Here is a 25814-nt window from a genome sequence, read left to right on the forward strand (position 1 = left end):
ATTAACGATGTTTCTTTTTTAACAAAGTCTCTTATCTGAAAAAAGCGAAAAAGATTGTTTTTCCCTATTCCAAAGACTTCAACAACTTGGTCAAATGACATGAAAATTCCTTCCTTAAAAAGACAACCGAAAGTGGAAATGCCTTTAGTTACCCAGTCCTCAAAACCTGAATCTAGCACACCTGGAAGAAAGTCCGGATTATTGACAATAGGGGTGAAGGGGGAGGTTTTCCCAGTTCTCCCTTCAATGTGATGAGCCATTCGCCAAGCCCTGACTGTATTAGCGATTATTGGATTATTACTAAATTTATTTACCATTTTCATGTTTTTCAAAAAAAGCAAGCTTTTAAGAGGGCATTCACATACTGAGGCTTCTATGTCCAGCCACACTGCAGATGAGTGTTCACAGATCTACTCAGGTATATAATAAAAGTGAACTCACCTGATATTTTTTCAGATCTGGCAGATCCAGTCCTCCCATATGATTTGGAAGCTGTAATGTTGACATTTTTATAAGAAACCTTTTTTTGCTCCAAATAAAGGAACTGAACCAGCCTTTTATTTTTTGGATCAGCTTGTGTGGAAACAGAATAGGAATCATTCTCATCGGGTAAAGCAGGTGAGGAAGAATGTTCATTTTAAGGAGTGAGATCCTGCCTATGGGAAGGCTGGTCCAACGTTCAAGGTCTTGTTTGATTTTGTCAAGTAATGGGACAAAGTTAGCCTTAAACATCTGATCAAAACAGGGAGTGACAAAAATACCCAGGTATACAAATCCTGCAGGTGACCACTTAAAGGGAGAACTGGGAAGGTGGTGTTTCCCCAAAGGCATAGCCTCAGATTTTGAGAGGTTGATTTTATTGCCAGAAAACAAACTAAACTCACTGATAATTGTAATGACCCTATGAACTGACACAGTAGGCTTGGAAAGAAACAACAAAACATCATTGGCATAAAGAGAAATTTTATGGACCCCTTGCTCAGTGTTGACTCCAAATACATTAGAATCACCTCGAATTAGCTCAGCTAGCAGTTCAATTACAAGAGTGAACAGAAGAGGGGAGAAAGGACAGCCCTGTCTGTTTCCTCTCCCAACCTCAAAGTTTTTAGACCTAAGCCCATTTGGAATAACTGCAGCCAGAGGACCATTATAAAGGATTTTAATCCAGTTGATAAAATTAGAACCCAACCCAAATTGTTGTACAGTGTAAATCAAGTAGGACCACTCAACACGGTCAAACGCTTTTTCTGCGTCGAGGGAAACCACCAGACCATTCACAGCGTGCTGCTGACAGAAGTGAATTATGTTTAGAAGACGTCTGAGGTTATTACACGAATTGTGACCATTAATAAAGCCTGTTTAATCAGTATTTATTACATAGGGCAAGATACTTTCCATACGTGTTGCAAGAATTTTAGACAGAATTTTTTAATCAACATTAAGCAATGAGATGGGTCTGTAAGAGCCACAATCTTCTGGAGGTTTTGTTTTTTTGGGAATCAAGGATATATTGGCTTCCCTACGAGAAGGGGGGAGGACACCAGTGCCCAACAAGTCGTTGAGCATGTCTAAGTAGGGCTTTGACAATAAACCCCTAAATTCCTTATAGAATTCAGATGCGAATCCTGGTGCCTTCCCATTCTGAAGGGATCTGATAGCTGTCTCCACTTCCAGCTCTGGTATTTCTGCATTTAAACCTCTTTATCGTCTGGTAGGTTGGGTAGATTAATCTGTGAGAAAAAAAGGTTCCATTGAGGACTGAGAGTTGTCACATTGTTCAGACTGATATAGATTCCTGTAAAATTCTCGAAAAGCTGCATTAATTACCTCAGGATCTGTAGAGCAGGAGCCACTCCCAGTGGAAATTGAAGCAATTGTTTGGATAGCTATTCAAGTTTTTCTAAGATATGAAAGACATTTGCCTGGTTTATCCCCATGTTCGATCAATTTTTGTTTGGCAAATTTAATTTTGTCTGTAGCATTCTGTGCCAGTAAAGTATTAAGTGCGCAGCGGATGGCATTAAGATCCCTTAATTTGGATTGTGAAGGTTTTTTGAAATATTCTTTTTCTACGAAAATAAGCCTTCTTTCTAATATGTTCTGTTGTTCTGCAATTCTATGCTTTTTGCTGGATGTGTAAGATATTATCAAACCCCTACTAAACACTTTAGCAGTGTCCCAAAGAGGAGATGGGCTACCAGCTGTGGGCAAGTTGACCGTAAGAAAATGTTTGAATTCTGTTCTGAAATATTCTACAAAATTAGTGTCCTTCAGAATTAGGGAATTAAGTCTCCAGTGTTTTGGCTGAGCTCCTGCATGTTTAGGGATAAAGTTTAAATAGACTGCTGCATGATCAGATATGACAATATGTCCTATTCTACATCAGACCGCTTGTTTCAGAATGACTTTAGGAAGAAACAAATAATTGACATGTTTATGACATTTAGGTGGGTTACAGTAAAAAGTGTACTCTTTTCCTGCAGGGTGGAGTTTTCTCCACACATCCACAAAACCTACTTCCTCAATAAGGTCAAACACCTGATTAGCTTTTCAGGGAGTAGAGAGAGAGCCAATAGGCATCAATGGATTCATGAGACAATTAAAATCTCCTCCTACTGTAATGGCAAAATTACTTATATCCATATACATTCATATATATTTTCATATATTTCATATATCATATCGGCTTCTAACTCTATTTCAGATATATTCATGTCACTGTGTATTCTAGAGCAGTTTTGACCTCTTGTGTTGTGTCCACAGTAGAAGGCCAAACCAACATTTCTCGCAGGGGTCTTATCTCTAAGTTCCTGACACTAACCAAAACACTTTCGACATATCATAATTTTCTCATGGGAGACAGAAGACTACATTGTGATTTGTATTTTTGGGTTCAGACCGTCTCAGTCTTTTGTCTGAGTGATATCTCTTTCTATGGACCTCCAAATAAAGTGATTTCTTTGAGACTGAACGCCTGAACTGACCCTTCTTTTTTGAAGACGAATTAGAAGAGGATTATTTTTCCATAACAGTTGGTGTCAGAAGTGGGATAGCTGAAGAACCGCCATTTGAGACCTGAAGGTGTCGGAAAGGTTAGCCACCAAGAATCCACAATCTAGGGGTTCTCCTCTACCTCACTGAAAATCTTCAGAGACCAGAGGGTCTGACGCCTGGTGTCAAACTGGTCCACTTCACGTCTGTTCAACGAACTCAATACTCGACTTCCTCGTCTGAAGGGTGAGATATATTTTTACCAATTATTCAATTGAAGTATTTGCTTATTAATTAAATTGGAAAAGGAAAAATTTGAATTAAAGTAAATTAAGTGTAGTACCACATATGTCATGTCTGTCTACTGGAGCTGAATGTCAGTAGGAGCCTGAGATGAGGAAGTCTGGAATTAAAGTCAGACTTAACGTGGTTAGGTCCACGGGGTTTTTAATCCACTTGTACCTTAGAAACCAAGTGTGATAAGCACAGGGACGCCTATGGTAAATATCGTTAAATCAGGAAACGTGGCAGTGCGGCGTCACGGCATTTCATGGTTAGGCTGGTTTAATGGATAAAAGGGAAAAGCATTTGGATCGCAGTCAACCGGTTGACATCACAACTAACACTTTTAACCGTGCATTGGAGCACTCACTAGGGCCTTGGTGGGAGGTTAACTGGTTACTTGTTCAGTGACCTTTGTTTTGTGCCCAACCGCTGTGGCCGTGCCGGATAGCATCCGTGGGATCTTCCTACGGAGGGTCAAGGGGTTCAGTCAAACCAGGATTTGGCTATGGGCAACGAGCCAAGCAAAGGAGTACAGGTTCTGACAGGGCCTTTAGTGGAGGACATGAGGAAAATATGGTTCTGAAAGCGTTCAGTGTCTGGCGGTCTGGACAAGCCCATTTGGCTTTCTTAAGGGGGGTTCTTTGAGTCAAAATCAGCTGAAACAATTAGACCAGGACTTACGAGAAAAGGAACTTAAAAAAAAAAAAAAGAGCTCAATTTTCTACTTGTTTTTTCAAATTTTCTTATTATTCTATGGTTGATAATTTTGTGGGGGTAAAGCTCATGACATTGTGAATCTTGTTGTCGGTCAAAGTTGATGCCGACTGATTAATTTCTTTATCGTTGGGAATTAATTATTTTGATGCCCAACACCTGGTAAAGCACAGTATTTGACAATTTTGTCATCTTAAAGTTTTTGTGGCCCAGATCGTCGTGTCTGGAAGATTAATGTTCCATGGGGGACATTAATAAGTAGTTTAGGAAATGCGTGTTTTTGTGTTATTGAACATAACTTCAGCTGCGGTAACCCAGACTGAGGTCTGTCCCTGTTAGATGGGAAATGCACATTTTAAGTCCTGCCACCGGATTGTGACGGGCCAAGATTCAAATGCATGGGTAATAATAAATACGGGCTAGATGTTTTAAAATGGATCTGTGAATGGGGTGACAAGGTACAATCAATGCAAGATACTGATTAAAATCTATCACTTATGAAGCTATACCTCATTGATATTTTTGACTGTGGATGGGGAATTTGAAGCTCCACAAACTGTCGAATGCATTTCCTCATCAAGACCCTGCAAAAAGAAGAAAAAAAAGAGGGATATCTTAAATATGTGAAGATAGGATGTTGCTTATGTAACATTACAAGAAAGATATTATGGCTATGCCTCTGAAAGTCTTTTGTAAGACACAAATCCACTCTGAAACAGTTCTTAAGTCACTTAGCCAACCACACGACTACAGTCTGTAGATTCCAAAAACTACTATCTTCTAAGGTAACACTGACTCATGAAATCAGCACTGGATTACTTCATTGTTTATCTACTGCAGACATGTAAGTCAACAACCCACCGTATACACTTAACCAACATAAAAAAAATCAAGTATAGTAATTCAAGTATTTCTCAAAAACCAATATGATGCTTCTTTCAACTCTATATGGTGGCAGGACCATATAAACCATAAGGACTTCGTAAGTCACATTTGGTTAGGCCACAGCTCAACACACATATACACTCAGATATACTGACTGAAGCTTTGAAAAGAATGTTATGAGAGAATCCTTCTATACCATCGTCCTCACAAACCATGTCCACATAAACCAAAACACTGTCCACACAAACCATGCCACATACATGTCAGTACACACACTGTGTACTGACATGTCACTGTAACACATGTGTATGTGGAACCTGAACTAAAGCAAGTTCAACACCTTTGTCTGTTAATGGCTTCAGTGTAATTTTGGCATTTTTGCAAATTCATGCCTTGATCGAAACTTTTGGCTGGCCAGTTTTGGCCTGCGGGCCATATGTTTGACACCCCTGATCTATAAAATGTCGAAAAAGTTCAGAAGCTGAGAATGACTTGTTTATTGAATGCTATTATCTTGAGATCATGAGTTAACTACTTTGTTTTGTGATAACATGGCAACAAAGCTTGTTTTCTTGTGATAACGGTTTAATCATTTCCGAAGATAAGAAGACAGTTTATCAGATATGAATGTTTGTCTGTCTGGTTTGTGTTAGACTTTCATTTCAGTACAGACTCATGCATTTGTCCATAATGGGATCTTGATGGTGACATTTTCATCTTAAATCAGTTGGTTTAGTTGTTGAGATGACATCGACACTGCTCCCACTCCTGCAGGTTAAACAGGACATGGTTTTGTTGACCTGTTCCACAAAACCCGACCTACCCTAGGATTACCCCAAACTGTCATCCTACACCAGGGGTCACCAACCTTTTCTCTTCTCTGGGCAACTTTTACATAATGAAGTTGCTGGAGGGCTACTCTAATTTAGCAACATTTATTTACATACCTAATTTTCATACATACGCGTATTTTGTATAATACGTTTGTAACACTGTGTTCTTCATTTATTATTTTATTTATTTATATTTCTTTGTTTTAACATTTACAATACTTAAAAAGTGTTCAAATGAAACTATTATTTTACTTTTATTAAGAAAATCAAAAGTAGAAAAAAAAACAGATACAAGCATTTGCATCCTGTATTCCTAAATATTTTAATACTATGTCAAATATTATGAAATGGAACAATCCTGCATATTTTTAGAGAGTTATTAAAAACAAATAATACACACCTGTATCTGCATTTTTAATACTTTGAAATTGTGAAAAGGAACGTTGTCACTCACACAGTAAAACTTCACCAACGTGCTGCTGTATTTCTGAAGGATTTGACCTTTTCTAAATTCACATATGCTGTCAAAACATATCAATTAAAAACAGAACAACTCTGTGCACATAAATCCACCATCGCTCTATCACTTGTACAGTCATCACACCAGAGTCAAACGCAGAGGCACCTGTTCAGATCCGACTCCAGCTGTCTAAGCGCATGCGCACATAGAACACATAACTTTGCCCTTGTCTAGAATGTGACCCACTTCACTGATGCCTCTGTTGAAGCGCTGGCCTTGGTCAGTTTAGTGAACATGGACTGTTGTTTTTGGACTTTAGTTTTCAGCTCTTTTACCTTCTCTTTACGGAGGCTGATTCCCACTGGAGAATCTCCAGAAAAGTTGCTGTGAACTTTGGTGAAATGCCGCTCCACGTTGCATCTTTTACCGACTGCAAGGCTCGCGCCACACACACACACACACACACACACACACACACACACACACACACACACACACACACACACACACATTTGTCAAACAGAACGCTGTGTCTCATTGTTGGTGAAAATAACTCCTTAACTATACTTGGCCCACATCGTTGCGGGGCTAAACCCACTACCTCCCTGGCATCTGGCTCATCCTGCTGCTCTTGGGCCCCGCCCCTCTACAATGACAGACAGCAAACCAATGCTAAAGTTTGATTGACAACTAGATGACCGTTTCATCTCGGGAGGGGGGCAGGACACTTAATTTTGATTGGGTGGAAATTTAGACCTGTTCAACCAAATGACGAATCAACTTTATGTTCTTATATTAGTGACCCTTGGCAGCTACCGGTAGTTCACGAGCAACGTGTTGGAGACATCTGGACTAGTTCTATTTTTAGAACAGGCCTGCGGGCGACTCACGTGGTCCTTGCGGGCACCAGGTTGGTGACCCCTGGTGTAGACGTCATCGGAGGAGACATCAGCGATGGACCTGTGAGGGGGAGCAGAGACCTCAGACCAGACTCGTCCACAAAAAGCCAAAATGACCCCACTGTAACCTCAGACTGTAACTAGAAGCACTCGGAGAGCGCAGACCTCCGCCAAGGCTGATCAGTGGCCCCCCGCGTGGGCCCCCCCACGCCAAGGAGGTTATGTTTTTGCCAGGGTTTGTCTGTTTGTCTGTCCGTTAGTGTGCAACATAACTCAAAAAGTTATGGACAGATTTTGATGAAATTTTCTGGTCTGCGCCCCCCCCCCGTGGGCCCCCCCACCCCCGATCACCACCAAAATTTAATCATTTCTTCCTTATCCCATTTCCAACAAACCCTGAAATTTTCATCCAAATCTGTCCATAACTTTTTGAGTTATGTTGCACACTATCGGACAGACAAACAGACAGACAAACAAACCCTGGCAAAAACATAACCTCCTTGGCGTGGGGGGGCCCACGGGGGGGCCACTGATCAGCCTTGGCGGAGGTCTGCGCTCTCCGAGTGCTTCTAGTTAACATATTGGACCCAAAAATACACAAAAATAATAGAATTCAATCTGGGGAAAAATACTGTTTTTTACTATGAAAACAGTCGACATGATTACATGGTCCATCAGTGTCAAACCAATGCATGGAGTGCATTGTTCAGTATTGTCAGCCTAGTCAATCCAAGCTGGACTGACTGTACATATCCTGACCAAAGAAAATAAAATTCTCACTTTGTGCAGTAATCTCAACCTGGCTTTTCTGCCTCTGTCCATAATAATATACATTATATAGACTGTCATCTAAAATGAATGTTTATTTGCAACATAGTATAGCAAACTATTATTATAAAAAAGGTTGTATCCACTGCTTCAGACCTTTTCTAACCCCTCTTCTTCCTCAGTGACCCTCTTACCACCTGGGTGTTAATCCATACATGTATAAGAAATGAGGTCAGTAACTGATGCTGTTGGAATATTGATCTGCTTCCTAAAATTGTGTGCAGCATAACATACCATCGATATTCATCCTGTTAAAAAGTAAAGCACTGAAACTGAGGGTCAAGTTACTTCATGAACCCTTGAACTATGCTTTGAGATACATGCTCCATATCTTCCTGAGACCCAAGAAAGTTTAGGCTTTTTTTTTTAACATGAAGTAACTGCATTCATTGGAAACAGCATGATACAAGTTTTTTCAGATTTTTTTTTTTTGTGGAAACACCCTTAGCAGTGGACAGCAGGTTTTTTTTTTTTTTTTTTTTTTTTTAAAGTTGCCCCATACAGAGGACAAAAATGCATTGCTGGGTCTCAGGAGGTTAAGCTGGTAAAACAAGACAGAACAACCTTTTCTTTCCATATTTTCCTTCATTATCTCAAGAAAAAGACATGAATTACTCCATCAAAAAAAAGAGCTTTGTTAACCCAAGATAACAAAATAAAATCGAAACATTTCTTTATATATTGTATTACTTCATGTTTACCTATTGTATTTATTTGTCTTTGGTGTTTTTGCCTTTTCAACACCACAGAGATAAAGAAATAAGAGCTTAGTATCAGCTTTAATGTTAGGTTAAAATGTAGAGTTTTCTTATGAAACAGAAAAAAAAGGAAAAACATCAAATCACAACAAAATAAACTTATTTGAGATAAAGGCATTAAGAAAATAAAACTGCAAGCACAGCTGTTCTTGGCTTCTGTAAAAGAGAATTAACAAGGTGAATGTTTTACTCAGCGTTTCAAAGGTGGTGAATAAATGGCCCTTTTTAATTCCAATTCCAAAACCCCAATATGTATAGACAAATTCAACAACTAACAACCAAAAGCAGCATTATGAAAAAAAAAAAAAAATTGGGATTTTTGCTCAAGAAACAAAAAAACAAAGGCAAAAAAAATAACCCAAAATATTCATTCCCCAAAAAAGTATCCTTCAGAGTAAATAATATGCCCTGGTTGAATTTATACTTATCACAATATAAAAACACAAATCAACATTTCTGTTATACATCAGGGCTTAATTTGTCTCCACTGGGCACATGAACATCATTTCTTCCATTGCACATGAACGACCCATTCGATATTAGCTGGTTAATACTGAGTGGAGCTTATATTGTAAAAGGCTATAGTTTGATCTTTGTGAAACACCAGGCGACCAGCTTCAGAAAGTGTCGTTTACCTTATCAAAATTAAAGCAGGACAAAAATACCAAGACCATACAAGGCAAAAAAAAAATAATAATTTTTTAAAAATATGATGTGGGACAACATTTTGGAGTTTTCGCAGCATCCAGTATCAGAGTGAAAGGAGATAAAACACATTACTGGTTACAACACGATGCTTGTTGCCCGTCTTAGAAAACATTAGCAAGAGAGAAGGAATGACTACTCGATGAAAGAGACAATATGGTACAAGAAATTACAAAAATAAGATTCTGAATAATCTGAAATCCTTTGTACATTCCGTCTTCTCTCTTCTTGTGGACGAGGCAGCGATACGCTGCCGTGTTTCCCGCTGACAACGCAGTCAACGCATCAGTCTCTGGTCGACCTGCTGTTCACTACGATATGAAGGCAACTTTGCAGCCGTTGTGAGAGGTTTCTGTCAAGTGTCTGTGGCCGTTAGAGCAGGCGTCCTGCCGGTGTGACACTATGTGAGCAGGAGATGATTCAGAATCCGTCAGGTCGGAACCAGAAGCTTCTGTGTTGAAGCCCAAGATGGTGCTGACAGAATGAGGCAAGTCCTGAGGATGACACAACAACCGATTCATCCCTGATCGTACCACGACGTTACAGTTTTATCACCTGTTAATGATTATGCTCAGAGTAGGAGAATGGGAATCCAACCAAAATGATCAAAGAACAGTGTTTTAACCACAATCACTAAAGTTTCCTCTGTTTTGTGTAAATAGTACAAATAGATAAGAAGAACAGGGGTGTCAAACTCATTTTAGTTCAGGTTCCACATACAGGCCAATGTGGTCTCAAGTGGGCTGGACCCGTAAAATAATAACGTAACAAGTGAAAAAAGTAGGCAGAGCTTACTAATACCCCCACCTGGTCTCACAACACACAGAATTGGATGAATAGTGTCCAAGAAATGGGTCGGACAAAAATCTCAGATGGACGAATGGAGGGACAGATGGAAATCCTGGTACATCTATTATACCTGTATATACCCCCACCTGCCCAGAGGGCGGGGGTATACACACATGGAATTTTCAAAAATTTCCAAAAATCCAAAAATTGAAATTCCGGCATCAAACTCTGCCCTGTACCTCTCCTAGTGGTAAAGATCATGTGTGTTAAATTTGAAAAGAATTGGGCGAATAGTGTCCGAGAAATGGGTTGGACAAAAGTCTTGGACGGACAGACGTTATATCCCCACCCTCTGGGTGAGTGGGGGTATAATCACAAAAATACCAGTTTTCTTCTTTAAAAGAACTTAAACCCACCTTGCAGCTCTTTATCTGCAGACAGATGCCTTCTGCTTTATGAAGAATTTCTTCAATGTCCAGTTTCATGGAAAGTTCATTAATGTGCTGCAATAAACAAACAACTTTTAATTTCAACAAACGTTTGTCAGATTTTAGGTGAGTCAACACTTTATCGTATCAGTAGTTATTATGATGCAAAGAACTGAATGGACATGTGCATAGGAATCAAAAACACCAGTGATATTACAAGACTGATGCAGCAGAGGCCAATTGTTTTACCTTGAGGATTTCATTAAAGCCGTAGTTCTCCTCCATGATTTTCTGTTTCTCGGAGTCGAGGATGGCACAGCAGACGAGCAGGTGGAAGTTCTGACACGGCAAATCTGTCCACATCACCTGTGGAAGATTCAAAATCAGAGAACAAAAGGTTGAACATGAAGGCTAAAACTTTTGTATGAGGCTGAGGTGAAACGCAAATGAGAATATGGAGATGAGAAAGGACGGCTAAAATGTTACCCGTTACTTTGGGTTATGTTTCTGATTTTTTATTATTTTTCTTGCATTTGGATGAATCTGACAAAACAGAGAGGCTTTGTTGGACCGCCATAAATATTATAAGAGATGTGATCAATCAGTCTGGATTTCCTCACCTCCCAAAGCCGGAGAACGTCCTGGAAGCTGAGTTCTCTCTTAAATCGGATCAACAACCAGCGGAAACAGAAGTACAGGTAACCTGAATCCTGAGACTCTGCAACACATAAACACCACAATAGATTAAAAGGTAAGTGAAAAGTGAGGACACAACCATCCCTCAACTCATCTGAGAGTTTTCAAGTGCTGTCGTTGAAGGTTTTGTACCGAGGTAGTTCCAGAAGGCCAAATCCAGAAGCCTCAGCAGGGTACTGAGCTGAACCAGCTGCGTCTTCATGCCCTGCATCTGCTCCTCAAAGTTCTGGTGCTGTAAAAGACACACAAATAAAGCACATTCTGATTAAATCCTGTGACTACAGAACTACTCATACCTTCAGGTCAGTATTTATCACTATATGTGAGCACTAATCTGGATTTAAGATAATCTGCACTGTTGAAATGAACTATAAACTAGAGTTGAATAGCGGTAAAAATCTGGTGATTACATATGCAGTTTGGTCTATGGCGATACTGTAGGAAAGATGATATTTTGCAATTCTTCAAAAATCTAATTTTAAGAAAAAGGTGAAAAGAACACAGCGTGGAATTCATACTTACTGTGGTATCTGTCATAAAGAAGCAACAGAATTTAAGTATAGAAATTAATAAATTAAGATAGATACTTGAGTTTATGACATAAATTTAAGTTTACGCATATTACACACCAGTGAAATATAATGATGGCCATTTTCTCTCAACTCAACCACTCCCTCCATTCTGAAATAAACCAGTAATTACACTTCTGTGTCTGATTCAGAACACAGCAGGCTGATCTTCACTGACTCTTCACTGACTCAATGATCATTTTAGGGAGAAATCTCGTACCAGCACACATTTAGGTCCATCCTGGTACCCCTCTTGTTCAATCTTTACATGTTGCCCCTGGGCCAGTTAATACACAGTTATAACGTGTCCTACCATAACTATGCAGACGACACTCAGATTTACATCTCGCTGACAGCAGGTGAACATGGGCCTGTGGACTCACTCTGTGACTGCCTCCAACAGATCACTGTGTGGATGCAAAACAACTTTCTCCAGCTAAATTCAGACAAGACTGAAGTCATTGTCTTTGGTCCACAAAAACCCAGAGAAAGTATCATCAGTCATCTGGAAACTGTTACTCTAAAAGCTAAAAATCAGGTTAGAAATCTAGGGCTAATAATGGACTCAGACGTAAACTTTAACAGCCACATTAAATAAGTAACATCATCAGCCTTTTACCATCTCAAAAACATTGCCAGAATCAAAGGTTTACTGTCTAAACTAGACTTAGAGAGACTTATCCACGCATTTGTCTCTAGCAGGTTAGACTACTATAACGGCCTTCTCACTGGACTCTCTAAACGAGTTGCAAAACAGCTGCAGTACATCCAGAACGCTGCTGCTCAAGTCCTGACTAGAACAAGGAAGTACGACCATGTTAGTCCTGCGCTCAGATCTCTGCACTGGCTTCCTGTGGCTCAGAGAATAGATGTTAAAACAGCTCTGCTCATTTATAAGTCCCTCCATGGTCTAGCACCTAAGTACATCTGTGACATGTTGGTCCCATATGAACCATCTCAGACCCTGAGAACCTCAGGGACTGGTCTTCTGCTGGTGCCCAGAGTCAGGACTAAACAGGGTGAAGCTGTGTTTCAGTTCTATGCAGCTAAACTGTGGAACAGTCTTCCTGATGACATCAGACAGGCCTCTACTGTGACAATGTTTAAGTCCAGGCTGAAAACAGCTGTGTTCAACTGTGCATAGAACAACTGAAAGGGTTCTATCTGCACTCTTCTCTTTTACTTTGTTTTAACTGATCATTATTTATGTTTTATTGATTATGTTTTAATTATAATTGTGTGTTTTTAATCTGTCTCTTCCATTTTTGTAAAGCATTGTGAATTGTCCTGTGTATGAATTGTGCTATACAAATAAATCTGCCTTGCCTTGCCAAAACCACCAACGACTCAACATTTATGTATCAACAGACTGTATCATTCACTGAATAAAGTAAAAAGCTCATTGTTTGCACATATCTGTATTATGGTATTATCAAGTTTGCATCTTCAAAATAAAACTCAGACAATTATCCTGATAATCCAAATAAAACTGTGTCTTATAATCTTCACGTGCTGCATCAGCTGATAGTTTACATTATAGCTGTTAGCTCTGTTTTTAGACTGAAAACAGCCAGTAAAACCACAAACCACCTTCAATTTCCTTACAGTTTGTCATGGTTTAGTCTGAACTGAGGATCAACAAACAACAGCTTAGTAAAGATAATAACATCACATAATACCTTTATACCTTCATAAGCCTCAGAATCAAACTCACTCCATTCTTTTCTTTTAGAGCTGTGTCCAGTGGTGAAAAGAGCAACAGCGCATCTAACTCTTATCACTGTCTTTGACTCCATATGTTGTTCCTTAACGGTTTTCATCCAGTCTGGTCACTTACTGACACTATGGTCAAAGGCCCTGTGGTGTTCGTTTTCCTCCCATGGAAGACCGGCACAGTGACTCACTACTCCCTCTAGTGGTCGCATCAATCTCCCAGACCATCAGTGTAGATATACATATCTCTATAATCGAATACGTCAGCATTTGTAGTAGAAGTGTGGTATTCTAAACACTCACATGATAATTTTAGGTCATTTTTTTATATTTGAATGTAGAAATACTATAAACAGCCCCTTTTTTACTCATCACTTTTCATGTCTGGGTTTCGTAGCAGTGCGAAGCCTTATAGACATTTACTCACCATTTGGTCCATATATGAGACAAAACACCAGAAAGCATCCACCTCGTTCTCCATCACGTATAGAATTGGTGAGAGCAGGTCACTCATCCCCTGGACATAACCTAAAGTGCAGAAAGAGTCTTTAGATATTTAACAGACATTCTGGAGTTTATTCCACTACTATAGGAATACAGCAAATGGAAAATGAAACAAAACACACAACATCTCACCCAGGTCGAAGTCGAACATGCAGTATGTCATGAGGATGTCATGAAGGAGCACCAGACCGGGGTTATCGATGCCTTCATAGAATCGGTTTGTTCTGTCTGTTCGGTTAACATCTTTCTCTGAGAACATCAGCAGAGAAAAAGATAAGTATGAAAGTTACAGGTTTTACTTACAGTAAAACTAAACAGCTTGGAAACTACTTGTAAATATTAAAACACTGTAAATGCATATACTGTATTTTTATGATGATAGGGTGATGAGTATTTTCATTTAATTTAAAATGAACCTGAATAAACTAAAATATTACAAATAATTAATTAAAATATACATCGTCTTCCCACCACTCATAAAAAGTTGGAGTCAGTCTCACCTATCAGACTTTTATAGTCTCTGAGCCTGGAGTTTCTTCTCTCCTGTTCCTCGCTGACTGACTTCCACTGCAGTTTCATCCTGAAGTATTCATCACTTTGAAAAAGTAGGGAAACCTTAGAGTTTCTTTCTTGCAGGCAAATTGACATTAGTTCCACTAATCATTGAAATAACAGCCCAGCCACAATTACACTGTTTCATGTAACCACCTGAATCAGAAGAAACTGGTCCGATCAGGGTGAAATAACTCGTGTAAACCTTTGCTAATCCATTCAACAGGAAAATATTTGTACCTAATAACCATATAATTCAATTGTGTTTCTTTGGTTGGAATTAATCTATTCTCTTCTTTCCCAACATGAAGGTAATATTTACTGATGTGACAAATTTCCAACAAGGATACAAACATGGTGGTAAAAAGAACTTAAATCGATGTCTGCAGTGATTGAAACAGTAAACTGTTCAAAAAAGTGGCTGAAAAAATGAGGAAAGATGGTATTTTTTTCTGTGTATCCACAACTACTGTAATAGTCTTACATTTTTTCTGATTAACATTGAAACACAAAGATATAAAATACAAATATACATAAGTAGATCAATATTCTGCCCATGGTGTGCAGATAAACCCTAATACTACATGTGTTGACTCGTATTTCCTGAAATGCTAAAATAAAATTTAAAAAAAAGAATAAAAATACAATTAAATAAAGATCACAGTTTGTGTGCAGGTCATACGTTTTGGTTCTCTGTAGCGCTTTCCTCTCCTCTAATGTGCTGTCCCATGGAAAGTACCCCAGCAGAAACTTCCACGCCTCTTTCCTCACTGCGTGACAAAGTCCCTGCAGATTCACGAAAGGTCAAACATGAGTCCTTGAAGATCCAGAGCAGATGTCAGTGCACTGCATCATAAAATCCACATCGTTCAAACTAATAATATGGTTGGAAATGACTCATTGTGACTCAAGATCTGAAACTTGTTGCTGCTAAAGTAATCAGAAAACACTTAGGATTTTAGTCTGACTGACACTCGTGAAACACAACGGAGTAAGATACGTAATAATAGAGTCAACATGCCCCTTTGAAGATGACTTGTTTAAGGTGTGAGACATTGATCATCCTTCCTTCTGGATCCTGATGTTGGGTCCAGTCCTCCGCAGACAGCGGCTCCCTCCGTGTGACCTGTGGCCTCGTTCCCAAGTCGATCTACGGAATCAAAGGTAAAAAGAAGAGTGAAGGTTAAACAGACATATGTTCGATGTAAAACATGTCTAAGAATGAAATAAAACAAGTAAACTTACAAAAACACGTTCCTCCTAAAGAACACTGGCCTACATTTCAAAGCATTAGACTGTCATTAGTTTATAATTATCTGAGCTGATGCCATATAGACCATCCACTGTAAGAATCATAATGTAATAATAACTTCAAGTTCTTACAAATGTTTAGACTCCAGTAGATATTGGACTCTACATCACACAGGTAGCAAGAACATGGTAGAACAACATCAAGAGTGATTTAGAAAGTGGATTAAACCTTTTTTTTCTTTTTTAGTGATGTGAAATAGTAGGGAACACAGATTTAAATTAGTGGGTGAAGGTGATCAGTACTTATTGTCTATCTGACACCGCTGTTTACAGAGCATTAGCATTCAGTAATATGGATGATCACAATGTTATCAATTATAGTTACAGTTTTAGTTGTTGGTGTGAATGGCCCATTAAAAACATTTTCATTCACCTGTATAGAAACAAATGGGTGAATATTTATCATATGTGGTCACTATTTAAGCCTGTGCTTTTTAAAAGCCTTCTTGTCGCATCTCCTTCTTGTACTTTGGTTTAATGGTACCTGACAATCAAATATTATTTTCTGTTTGTCTTCCAGAGAATCTTATGCTTATTTTTTATTCAGCAATCTAAATGAGGCCTCCATCTCCATTTACTGTGTCTCAAAATAGAGGATAAATCAGGATGTCCCAGTGTAGTTTCATCCATCATCAACGTCAGACCAGTGAATGATTGAAGATGTCAACATGTGAGTGATGTGATCAGGATCGTTCCTTACCCTGGTGATGACCTCAAAGCCGGGCTCCTCCTGCTGGTTGATCTCCAATCCTGGAATGACTTCACCCAGCAGGTCAGCCACCTCCTCTGGAGGGCGCCGCTGCTGTTCTTCTGTTCCTCGTAACGCATCGAAAAGGTAGTTGGTGACTTTTGAGAAGCCTCCGAGAGTTGTAACATATGGATCCTTTTTCAATTTCTGCAAAAGAGTAAACAAAAAATAATAATAAATTTAATCTAGAAACTAGTGCCTTGGAACTCCACAAAGAACAAAATAAAATTTTCTGAGAAGAAAACAATGCTTTAACAAACCGGAATAAAACTGTTAATAAAATTTTGTTTCTTTAATATTTTTATTCAAGAATATGGTCAGTTTAAGAGCATTTTTTCTTCATTTCATATTTAGATTGTGCTCTTGAACATACAGTTGACTGCACAAATGGCCTAAGTTTCAATTATTAGTAGTGATGTCCCCATCTGGATTTTTTTGCTTCCAATCCGATCAGATTGTTTTTGGGATTAGTTTTGCCAATACTGATCCAATACCAATCCGATATGGACTTTTTACAGTGAAAATTTGATTTAAATTTGGAGTCATTATTTATAGGTTATTATGTTGTTGTTTTACTTGAGATCACAATTAGGCTGAATGTGGAACCTGAACTAAAACGTGCATGACATCTTTGACTCTTAATAACTTTAGTATAATTTTTGCACTTTCCAAATTCATACTGTGGTCAAATTAGAACCTTATATTTTCCACTGCTGTAGTATGTCTATGGACAGGTCTGTCCAGGCATTATAAGGGGGTACGTTTGGTGTTAATGATGTGAAGCGGGTTACTCATGGGTCGGGTTGGGGCGGGTCAAAAGAATGTCAGTTTGAATGCCTGCCCGCCCCCCCTCCAACCAGGCCCGGATTGACCCGATCTCGTGACTAAATCTGATTCGATCCAATCTTCTAAAAAAATGCCAGATCGGCAGCCAATACCGATCTGTAGATCGGATTGGAACAGCCCTAATCAGTAGACATCAATATTATTAGACAACAAATTGTAAATGCATGTCTAAGTATGAAGAAGACAATGAATAACAAAGGCTCTAATAAGATCAAATCAATACACAAATAAAATTGAAACTCAACATAATGCTAAAAAAGCAAAACTCATCTTGAAGACATAACACACTCTACAGTATGTCAGCAGGATGATAACATACAGATACAATTGTATTTCTGGGTGTTGTGTGCGCTTACGTTAACAAGGCTGTAGTTGTTGTCGTCCAGGAGGTTTTCAAAGGACTGTGACAGGGCCTTGTTTGGGGTGCTGACCAAGAAACAGGTTGCATCATCTGAAGCCCTACAAACATAAACATACACAAAAATAATTTCAATCACTGATTCTAGGCCATCACAAATATAACACAAATACTACAGTCAAGTCATTCACTTTTGCAGTAAAGAAAGCTAATAAATGGGAAAGAAATCTGGAAAATGTAACAGCCTTTTTTTTTTTTTTTTACTTTGAAACATCACATTGTATTATACATAAGCGGTCAAAATGATAACAATATCAGTAGATAGAGCAGGGAAAAGCTGCTTAACTGGTACGAGTGCTAGGACTGAAAACACGCCCTTGCATTAACAAAGATAGGATGTGAATAAAGTGATGCTCTACTTGCTGTTCAACAGGAGTGCATTAAAAGTAAGCTGCCTCTGTCCACAATGTTTTCAACTTGATACGAGACTATGGCAGGCCACTACAATTACCAAATTAACAACATCCAAAAGAAAAAAAACACTGAGGATCAACTGCAGCCATTAGATCTGGGAAGATCTGGTTCCCAAATGGCTTGTTTCTGCACCAAAGCCTTATAAATCTAGAGAAAACCCAGGTTTGATCCAAATATTGCTGAGAAATTAACAATTAAATACTATTTCATTTCAGTATTCATAAATATGTGATTCACATATTCTGTAGCCTGGTTACTTAACAGTAAAATCTAGAATCCAAACATGTTATGTCTTCATTGATGATTTATCTGTGGAGACTTGAACGCCGTCTAATAAAAGACAGCCAACTGGGAGGAAGAAAGTCACAACTATCAGTGCTCTGTGTCTGAAAATGCCCAGCACTTAATCGACACAATTTCATTATGAAAAGGCTTTGATAAGAACTTTAATAACAGCTATCTGCACCGAGATAAAGAGACACACAGGCAGTGTCCTGCAGAAAATAATCAAACATGGTATTTTGTTGTGAAGGTAAAGTACACATCTCCTGGGTGTGTGTGGTCCACCAAGGCAAAGCATCAGAGCTGTTCAGGGATTTTTGCTTGTATGTAAATAAAATACATTAGCATATAAATGACTATTTGAATACCAGTATGGTTTCAAGGAGAGAAAATGTTAATAAATCTCAGGCAAAAAGTGACTTCAGCTTTAATATCCTTGTTCCAAGTGAACTTTGTACATAAAAAAAATGCTGTGTGGATTCTTTCAAAATATGTTTATTAGCATTTCCGAAAGGTGAAGTCATAGTTTATCCTGTCTGACAAAGGGACCATGGCAGCAGCATGAATCTTTGTGTGTATAAATAGATATCCTACATAAGCTGTTTTTGCTACCTTAGGCATAATTTCCCCCGTCCACAACAGAAATAAGGATTTTACATATTTGGTAAGAACGTTAGTATTTTATGAGATGGCAACACACAAGAACAGATTTCCATTAGACTGACATCTGTAGATAATGTGCATTAAGATTTTAGTCCCAGACTTAAGATTCTTGTAGACTCAGTATATTTTAACACTACAACGCCATTCACTTTGACCTTTTCTGGAGGATTCTTGCTTTAAACACATAATGGTGAAAATCCAATTTGATCATCAGATTTGAGGATTTAGTGATGAGAATGTACTGTAATTTCCAGTCTATAAGCTGCTACTTTTTTCCACACACTGTGAACCCGCAGCTCTGAAATGATGTGGCTAATTTATGTTTTCTCGGCTAACGATCGATCCGGCTGACGAAGAAGGATATAGAGCTGCTGCACGTAAGCTTGGCATCAATGGCGCGATTGCGAGACATTGGAGATGGGGTGAGTGTGGCTTTTAGTAAGGTGCGGCTTATTGTCCGGAAAGTACGGTAGATTTTGTTGACTAGACTTTGACTCCAGAGAAGAAAAGTCAAAGTGCTGCCACATCATGTGCTATTATAATGACCTGCATATAGTGGGCAGTAGAACTCAAATGGATAGTTGTAAACTGCCAAGAAAGAAAAGTAAAGTGAAATAAATTATTAGCTATTCCGTCTTTGTTCGTCAATTAATTTCTGTGGATCAATAGGTCAGTGTAACATCCGTATTTCGTAGCCTAATGACAGATACTATACCACTATAATGCAGTGTATAACTTTGAAATCAGGAGTACTATATCCATTTTATCAATTTAATAATTATGCAATTATATTATGTTCCTTCATTATGATTATATGTACACTGAATGTTTTTTTCCCCAACATTGCAATCTTTTATTAATCAAGCAATTTCCTCCTATTCCATTTATTTAAGACCAAGTCCACTGAACTGCCTTTGTGCATGAAATGCAAAACACACCATAAATATCTAGGTTTGTCTATTAAAATACATGTATTTAAATGCACATACTAGTGGTGAAACAGTTGCCTTGTTTTTAGAAGTGCTTTAAAAGACTCCTACATGGGATTGTGGGTGCTTAAGACTGGATCCACAGAAGTATCCTTGAAAATTCTCAAAAGGAAGGACTCATTTCTCCAGCAGGATCACAATCATGGACATTGGAAGAGTCCTTCAGTGAAATATGATGGTGTAATTTTATTGTGTGTAATGTGTGCTAATGAACAACTGAAGGATCATTCCTTCATTTCAGAAACACCCACTGTCTCTCCTCATCATCATCAGCCTGCAGCTCCATCACTTCTCTACAGACACAATGAACACTGACCTGAATTCCACTGTTATATTTCTGATTAAATCAAACATCTGAAATCAGATATATTAGTGCAACATTACACTATGCTGCTGTTAAACATGTTTGGGAACTATAAAGAGGAGATGCTACACTATTGTGATGATCGCTCATCAGTCTTTTAATCCATAAGGACCCAGTGCTACTTTTGTGGCAGTTCTCACATGAATTTTTCTCTCTATTTAACCTTTAAGTGGTTTATCACCATTTATTATATTATCCTCTATATGTTGGATTTTTCAGTGTAAATCAGGCATTTTTTCTCTACATTTAATTTAATTACCATGTAAATGTTCGTGAAAACTCAGAGTAAATTCAAAGGTTATTAATTTACAACAGAAAAACCTCAAGGAAAAGTGACTTTTTCAGGAAGGATAACAATGACAGAATATAAAAATAAGCACCTATGACTTCTGTCATTTGTTAAACTCCATGGGTTTTACTGGTGAATCAATGTTGCAGAAGATGGTGATGTTTCCACATTCACTACAAAGCCTCTGAACGTCTGAATAGATCATATCTGATGACTGTGAAAAGATGACAAACTGCATTTTACATGCATTGGTAGGATTAGTGGATCAAAAGGTATTAAACAGTTTACATCAGTAAATGATTTTGGTCACCAGTGGATATTTGGGTCTTTATGGGTTAATATTATTACCTCCGCCAAGGAGGTTATGTTTTTGCCGGTGTTGGTTGGTTTGTTTGTCTGTCTGTCTGTCTGTCTGTCGGTGGGTCCTTTATTTCCTGTCTTTCATTATTGGACACACTGATTAATCCAGGTGTGCCTGCTACTTCTTGTTGTGACAACTGATTAATTAGGCACACCTGAATTAATCAATGTGTTCAATAATGAAAGACAGGAACTAAAGGACCCACCTGAATTTCAGGAAGTAGTGAGGCTGTGCATAGAGCCCATTCAGTGATGTCTCATGTGGTTCATTGGTCTTTATTGCACCATCTACTGGTACTCACTCGCTGAGTAGAGCGTATCTCCTCATGCTGTCCAGGAACTCTCTACTGCCTCCTTGATGGAAGTGAAGTGCTGGCAGAGATGCTGAAGGTTCTTTCAGTTTAAAAACCAGAAAGCACCAACCTTCTTCCTTCAGTGTGATGGATCTGAGGTCACTGACGCTGAAGGTAAAGGCCCACCTGCTCTTCTCATGACTGTGGTTTAGAGAACCTGAGAAGTGAAACATGGATCCAAAACTAAGCAAAAAGCTCTTTGCAAATGCAAGCAGTGAAATGTATCTGGAGGGGAATATTTTCAGCAGTGGTATCACTTTCATTTCCTCAATAATTCCAGGCAGGTTTCATGTTCAAATACTTTCAATATGAAGACACTTTGTATTAGAATTTGCAGTCAAATTATTTATCATAATTAATCTGAAATTCAGGTAAATATTTCATTTCTCAATACAAAGTGACATTTAAATCTATATTGCTCACAAGAAGTAAATCTTAGCATTTTTTCCTCTAAGTGAGGACAGTCAACATATTACCACCTAAAGCCAAAGTACATATTGATGATGTCTGGGGTCATTTCTATGGCTGGTTATTGAGAAGTGAATCAAAGGTGAAACAGACTGCAAATTGGTTCCAAATGTCCAAGAACTGTAGATTTAAATTGCTGATCTGTCCGTAACTATTGCGTTTTTCAGTCATGCTGTGAACTACAGTGAACATTTCATAGTCCATAAAAGTTGTACTTATTTGCCAGGATGTGCTACATGGATATAATATCATTTCTTACACAGTACATCAACAAGCATGTGAGAGGGGGCATGCCAGTTTAAAGCCTGAATTATGACTGACTGCTGCTGAATAAAAAAAAAAATCCATCTGAATGCAACAAGAGTAAGAGGGAAAAAAACAAATTCCATGTGATGAAACATTGTGTGAATCTGTATCATACTGTCATCTCCCAGACACTATAACGCCATAGACACAACCAATGTTACCACCAGCAGCTCACAGTCAGGTACAGTAACAATTTCAACAAGCTTCCATGATAAACAGTATTAAATTTTTCTGTCCTCTAATTTTTCCACTGGTTATTTTAATACTTTTGTCTTAAAATTTGCAATAATAATTTTCTACAAGAAATACTAATATTTTGTTACATAATTGACAACCACAGAACAGTTGACACTTAACTGATTCTAGTCTTAAACAGCCAAGAATAAAAAATAAAGCTTTTGTTTTTTTGTTTGTGAACCATGTATTCTTTTGTCATTCCAAACAATTTTGGAACATGTGCAATAAAAACTGCATTTGATTAAGCTGGATTTAAGAGAATTGCAATGGATGAAACCAAGGTGATACCCAAATCTACGCACTGTAAAAGGTAAATATAATGAAAGCCCACCCTCTCCATTTGAACATGGCCTCTTTCTGAAGGACACAGCGTTGATCATATCCCACTCAGTCTCATAGCTCTGCTGTGTCTCTAGCAGCTGATGAGACCTTTCACCTGGACACTGAGCCCATTCCACGACAGAACTGGAGTCCTGATAAAGTACAAAGGATTATATTAGACAAAGTCATCACCTCTTAAGAGTTGACCTATGACCTATGGCCAAAATCCACTTTAATATTCTGTTTATGGGAAAAAAAAAATACAAAAAGATGAAAGTCTAGGACTTCCTGGTAGTTTTGGTAACGCTCTCTGAGCTTGTGTACTGTCACATAGAGTTTTATCGTCCACTTTTGCAATGTATCCCAAGTTGTTCAAAGAATTTATCAACATCAGCAAGACATCCAGCTTCCTAACAGTCTGATGTTTCATACTGATACCGTCTTGAGTCAAAACAACATGAAGCAACAATTTTTTTTTTTTTAATGAATGTCTTTTGCAGTGGACAACAGAGTAAAATTAAGGTAAATAAAGCTGTGAAACTCGTAGCCCCAGAAAAGGACAAAAAACTAGGTAGATCTCGGGTGGATGTACAGGATAGAAATTGCAGTAAATTGATTATACTAACCACATATTATGAAAAAGAGAAAATCAAAGGAAATCCCAACACTGACCTTGCCGGCACACAGCATGTTTGATGGGTCGACGGTATCTTCCAAAGGTCGGTATTCCACAATGATTTCACCATCCTGCAAATGTTTAGTTTACCATAGTTTCAGTTTTTGCACAATTCAAACAACACAAAAACATAACTAATTCAATAAGTGATAAACAGTACATGGAGAGGCAGGAAACACAGCAGGCTTGTTTAAAGTTGCTGCCTGAATCATTTTAAGATTTACTCTGTAAGTATAGTTTTATACCTTAATGTAACTTAGTTAAGTATAATATTATTTCATACACACATATAGCCACATGCAATGTGTGCATCACAGAGTCAACGAGGAACACTTAACCGAGGTAGTGTTGGAATCAAAAGGAATGAACTGCACAAACGAGTGGTTAACTCAATTTTGCAGTAGATTACTGTTCAACTAGATTCATATTTGCTCTATGAGCTACAATCTTAAATGACTTTTTGCCATTTGAACATCATTTCTCTTGAGAGATGAACTGCTCTTACGCTGCCCAGCTACCCATCTTTCCTTCTGACTTGTGAAGGCATGTTCAGGCAATGGATTCTCAGACAGAAACCAGCACTCACTTGTTTTTATGTAGTGCAAACAGATAACTTACAAAGCTATGACGATGTGAAGCATTTTAAGTAAACTTGAATATATCAGATGTCAACTGGTATTGATTGTTACTTTTTTGTTAGTAATATTCAATGTTGCATGCTGTTTTGGAAGCTGTCTGGCTAACTGATGAACCTGCTTACTGAAGTACCTGGTTACACTTCTACTGTAGCAAACAAAGGACATGTTGTTTCATTTGTTGTATCACATGTACATTGTCAGGTTGCTAGTATGTTTTACATGGTAGGTCTACCCACTTTTATAGTATACTTCTCAGTAGAAGTAATTGTATTATATAGTGGAAGTTCTTTCACATAAAGTTATTGGTCGTTTGAAAAGCGGCTTGCAAACATATAACAAACAGAATCACAGAAAAACCTTACCTTGTCAAGAATCCGAAGTGAACCTGAAACGAGCAAGTCTTGCTCCAAACCATCATCATCATCACTGCTTGGATGTATAAAAACTCCTTCATGTTCGTATATAATCTGTGCAAAAGACATGAAATTGCGTTTAGCTATGTGCGTGTGAAGCAGTGTAATTAATTATATTTACATGCCGAAAAGATTAATCGAAAGTGGTAGACTGTCTACAAAGCGAATATCCGCATTCACCAGAAACACAAAGCTAATTTAGCAAACTGTTATGCACCACCAGTGCGGAGTATAGTGACTTGTCGAATTCAATATATGTGTTATAAAAGTATCACTATTGAGAATAAAATTGATAGTCAACACCTAACTGTAGGAGAGTGCTCAAACTTAGCAGGGCCCCGATGTGTCAACAAACCATAGTTTGCGGCTATGCTAACACTGATGTTAAGTTTTCACATTTCATAAAGGAGCTATTTTGACATTATAAAGACAGAAAGTACACACGGCCATGCATATAGCTGTTAGCTCACACAGATGGAGCAGACTGGTGGCATGTTTTCTTAATGCTGCTGGTGGGATGTTTACAAAAGGTATTGAGCGGCTAATAGCAGCTAACTTAAGCTAACTAAGCTAAAGACACCGTGGGGTCGACTATGTGCGCGCGTGACTTTAAAACACAATTTTTGATGTAGAGAGACGCTCTGATTTACAGTACCAAGCAAAATTTGACAAATACACACTATACGGTGTCACCTTTATGTGTGTGTTGTTGTTTTTTTTTTACCTTAACAAGAGGATCCGACGCCATGTCGCCAGCTCTCTCTCCTGATGACGACGCGGCTCACGTGCCTGTCAACTTCCAAAACAATTCTGACAACTCAGCTTCCGGTATAAGCTTAGTGCGCAGGCGCAGTGCCTCAAGTTGCGGTCCGGAAGAGAAGCTGATGGCGATGTATGTGAAAGCAAGTTTGCACATACTAACAAATAAGCCCCATTAAGAGATTTACGGCAAATCAATTTCTTCTTAATTTAAGCAGGGCTAAAACATTAACTCTTTTCTAATATGTGAATATAACATGTGAATGAATTTAATAAATGACCCAAAGAATAAATAAAGTTAATCAGAATCGGAAGGGAAACGAAAATAATAGCATGAAATTAACTATACT

At 38.3% G+C, this 25814-nt stretch overlaps 1 protein-coding gene across 1 annotated transcript; it reads right to left on the reverse strand.

Annotated features, from left to right (window-relative positions):
* Positions 1–8469: 8469 nt before the first annotated feature.
* Positions 8470–25453, reverse strand: tbc1d15 (TBC1 domain family, member 15). Its single transcript, XM_030135558.1, has 17 exons — positions 25430–25453; positions 24655–24759; positions 23651–23725; positions 22989–23130; positions 21596–21803; positions 17871–17973; positions 16621–16815; positions 15631–15759; positions 15292–15395; positions 14558–14652; positions 14190–14306; positions 13981–14081; positions 11404–11503; positions 11196–11293; positions 10825–10941; positions 10564–10650; positions 8470–9852 (listed from the first exon to the last, which is right to left on the reverse strand). The coding sequence occupies exons 1-17, from the start codon at positions 25451–25453 to the stop codon at positions 9670–9672; spliced, it is 1983 nt and encodes a 660-aa protein (XP_029991418.1). The 3' UTR covers positions 8470–9669.
* Between the last annotated feature and the right edge of the window lie 361 nt (positions 25454–25814).

The sequence above is a fragment of the Sphaeramia orbicularis genome, chromosome 6 (genome assembly GCF_902148855.1).
Source record: "Sphaeramia orbicularis chromosome 6, fSphaOr1.1, whole genome shotgun sequence".
Lineage (NCBI taxonomy): Eukaryota > Metazoa > Chordata > Actinopteri > Kurtiformes > Apogonidae > Sphaeramia > Sphaeramia orbicularis.

What these genes read in the sequence shown, in the direction of transcription:
- tbc1d15 (XM_030135558.1), bottom strand. Translation starts at nt 25,453, where the DNA reads ATGGCGTCGGATCCTCTTGTTAAG. An exon ending in GCTTTGAGGTCATCACCAGG is followed by an intron (nt 15,760 to 16,620) that starts GTAAGGAACGAT and finishes TTGATTCCGTAG; the next exon opens with ATCGACTTGGGAACGAGGCC. An exon ending in TCTCATATATGGACCAAATG is followed by an intron (nt 11,504 to 13,980) that starts GTGAGTAAATGT and finishes TGTCTTTTACAG; the next exon opens with CACCAGAACTTTGAGGAGCA.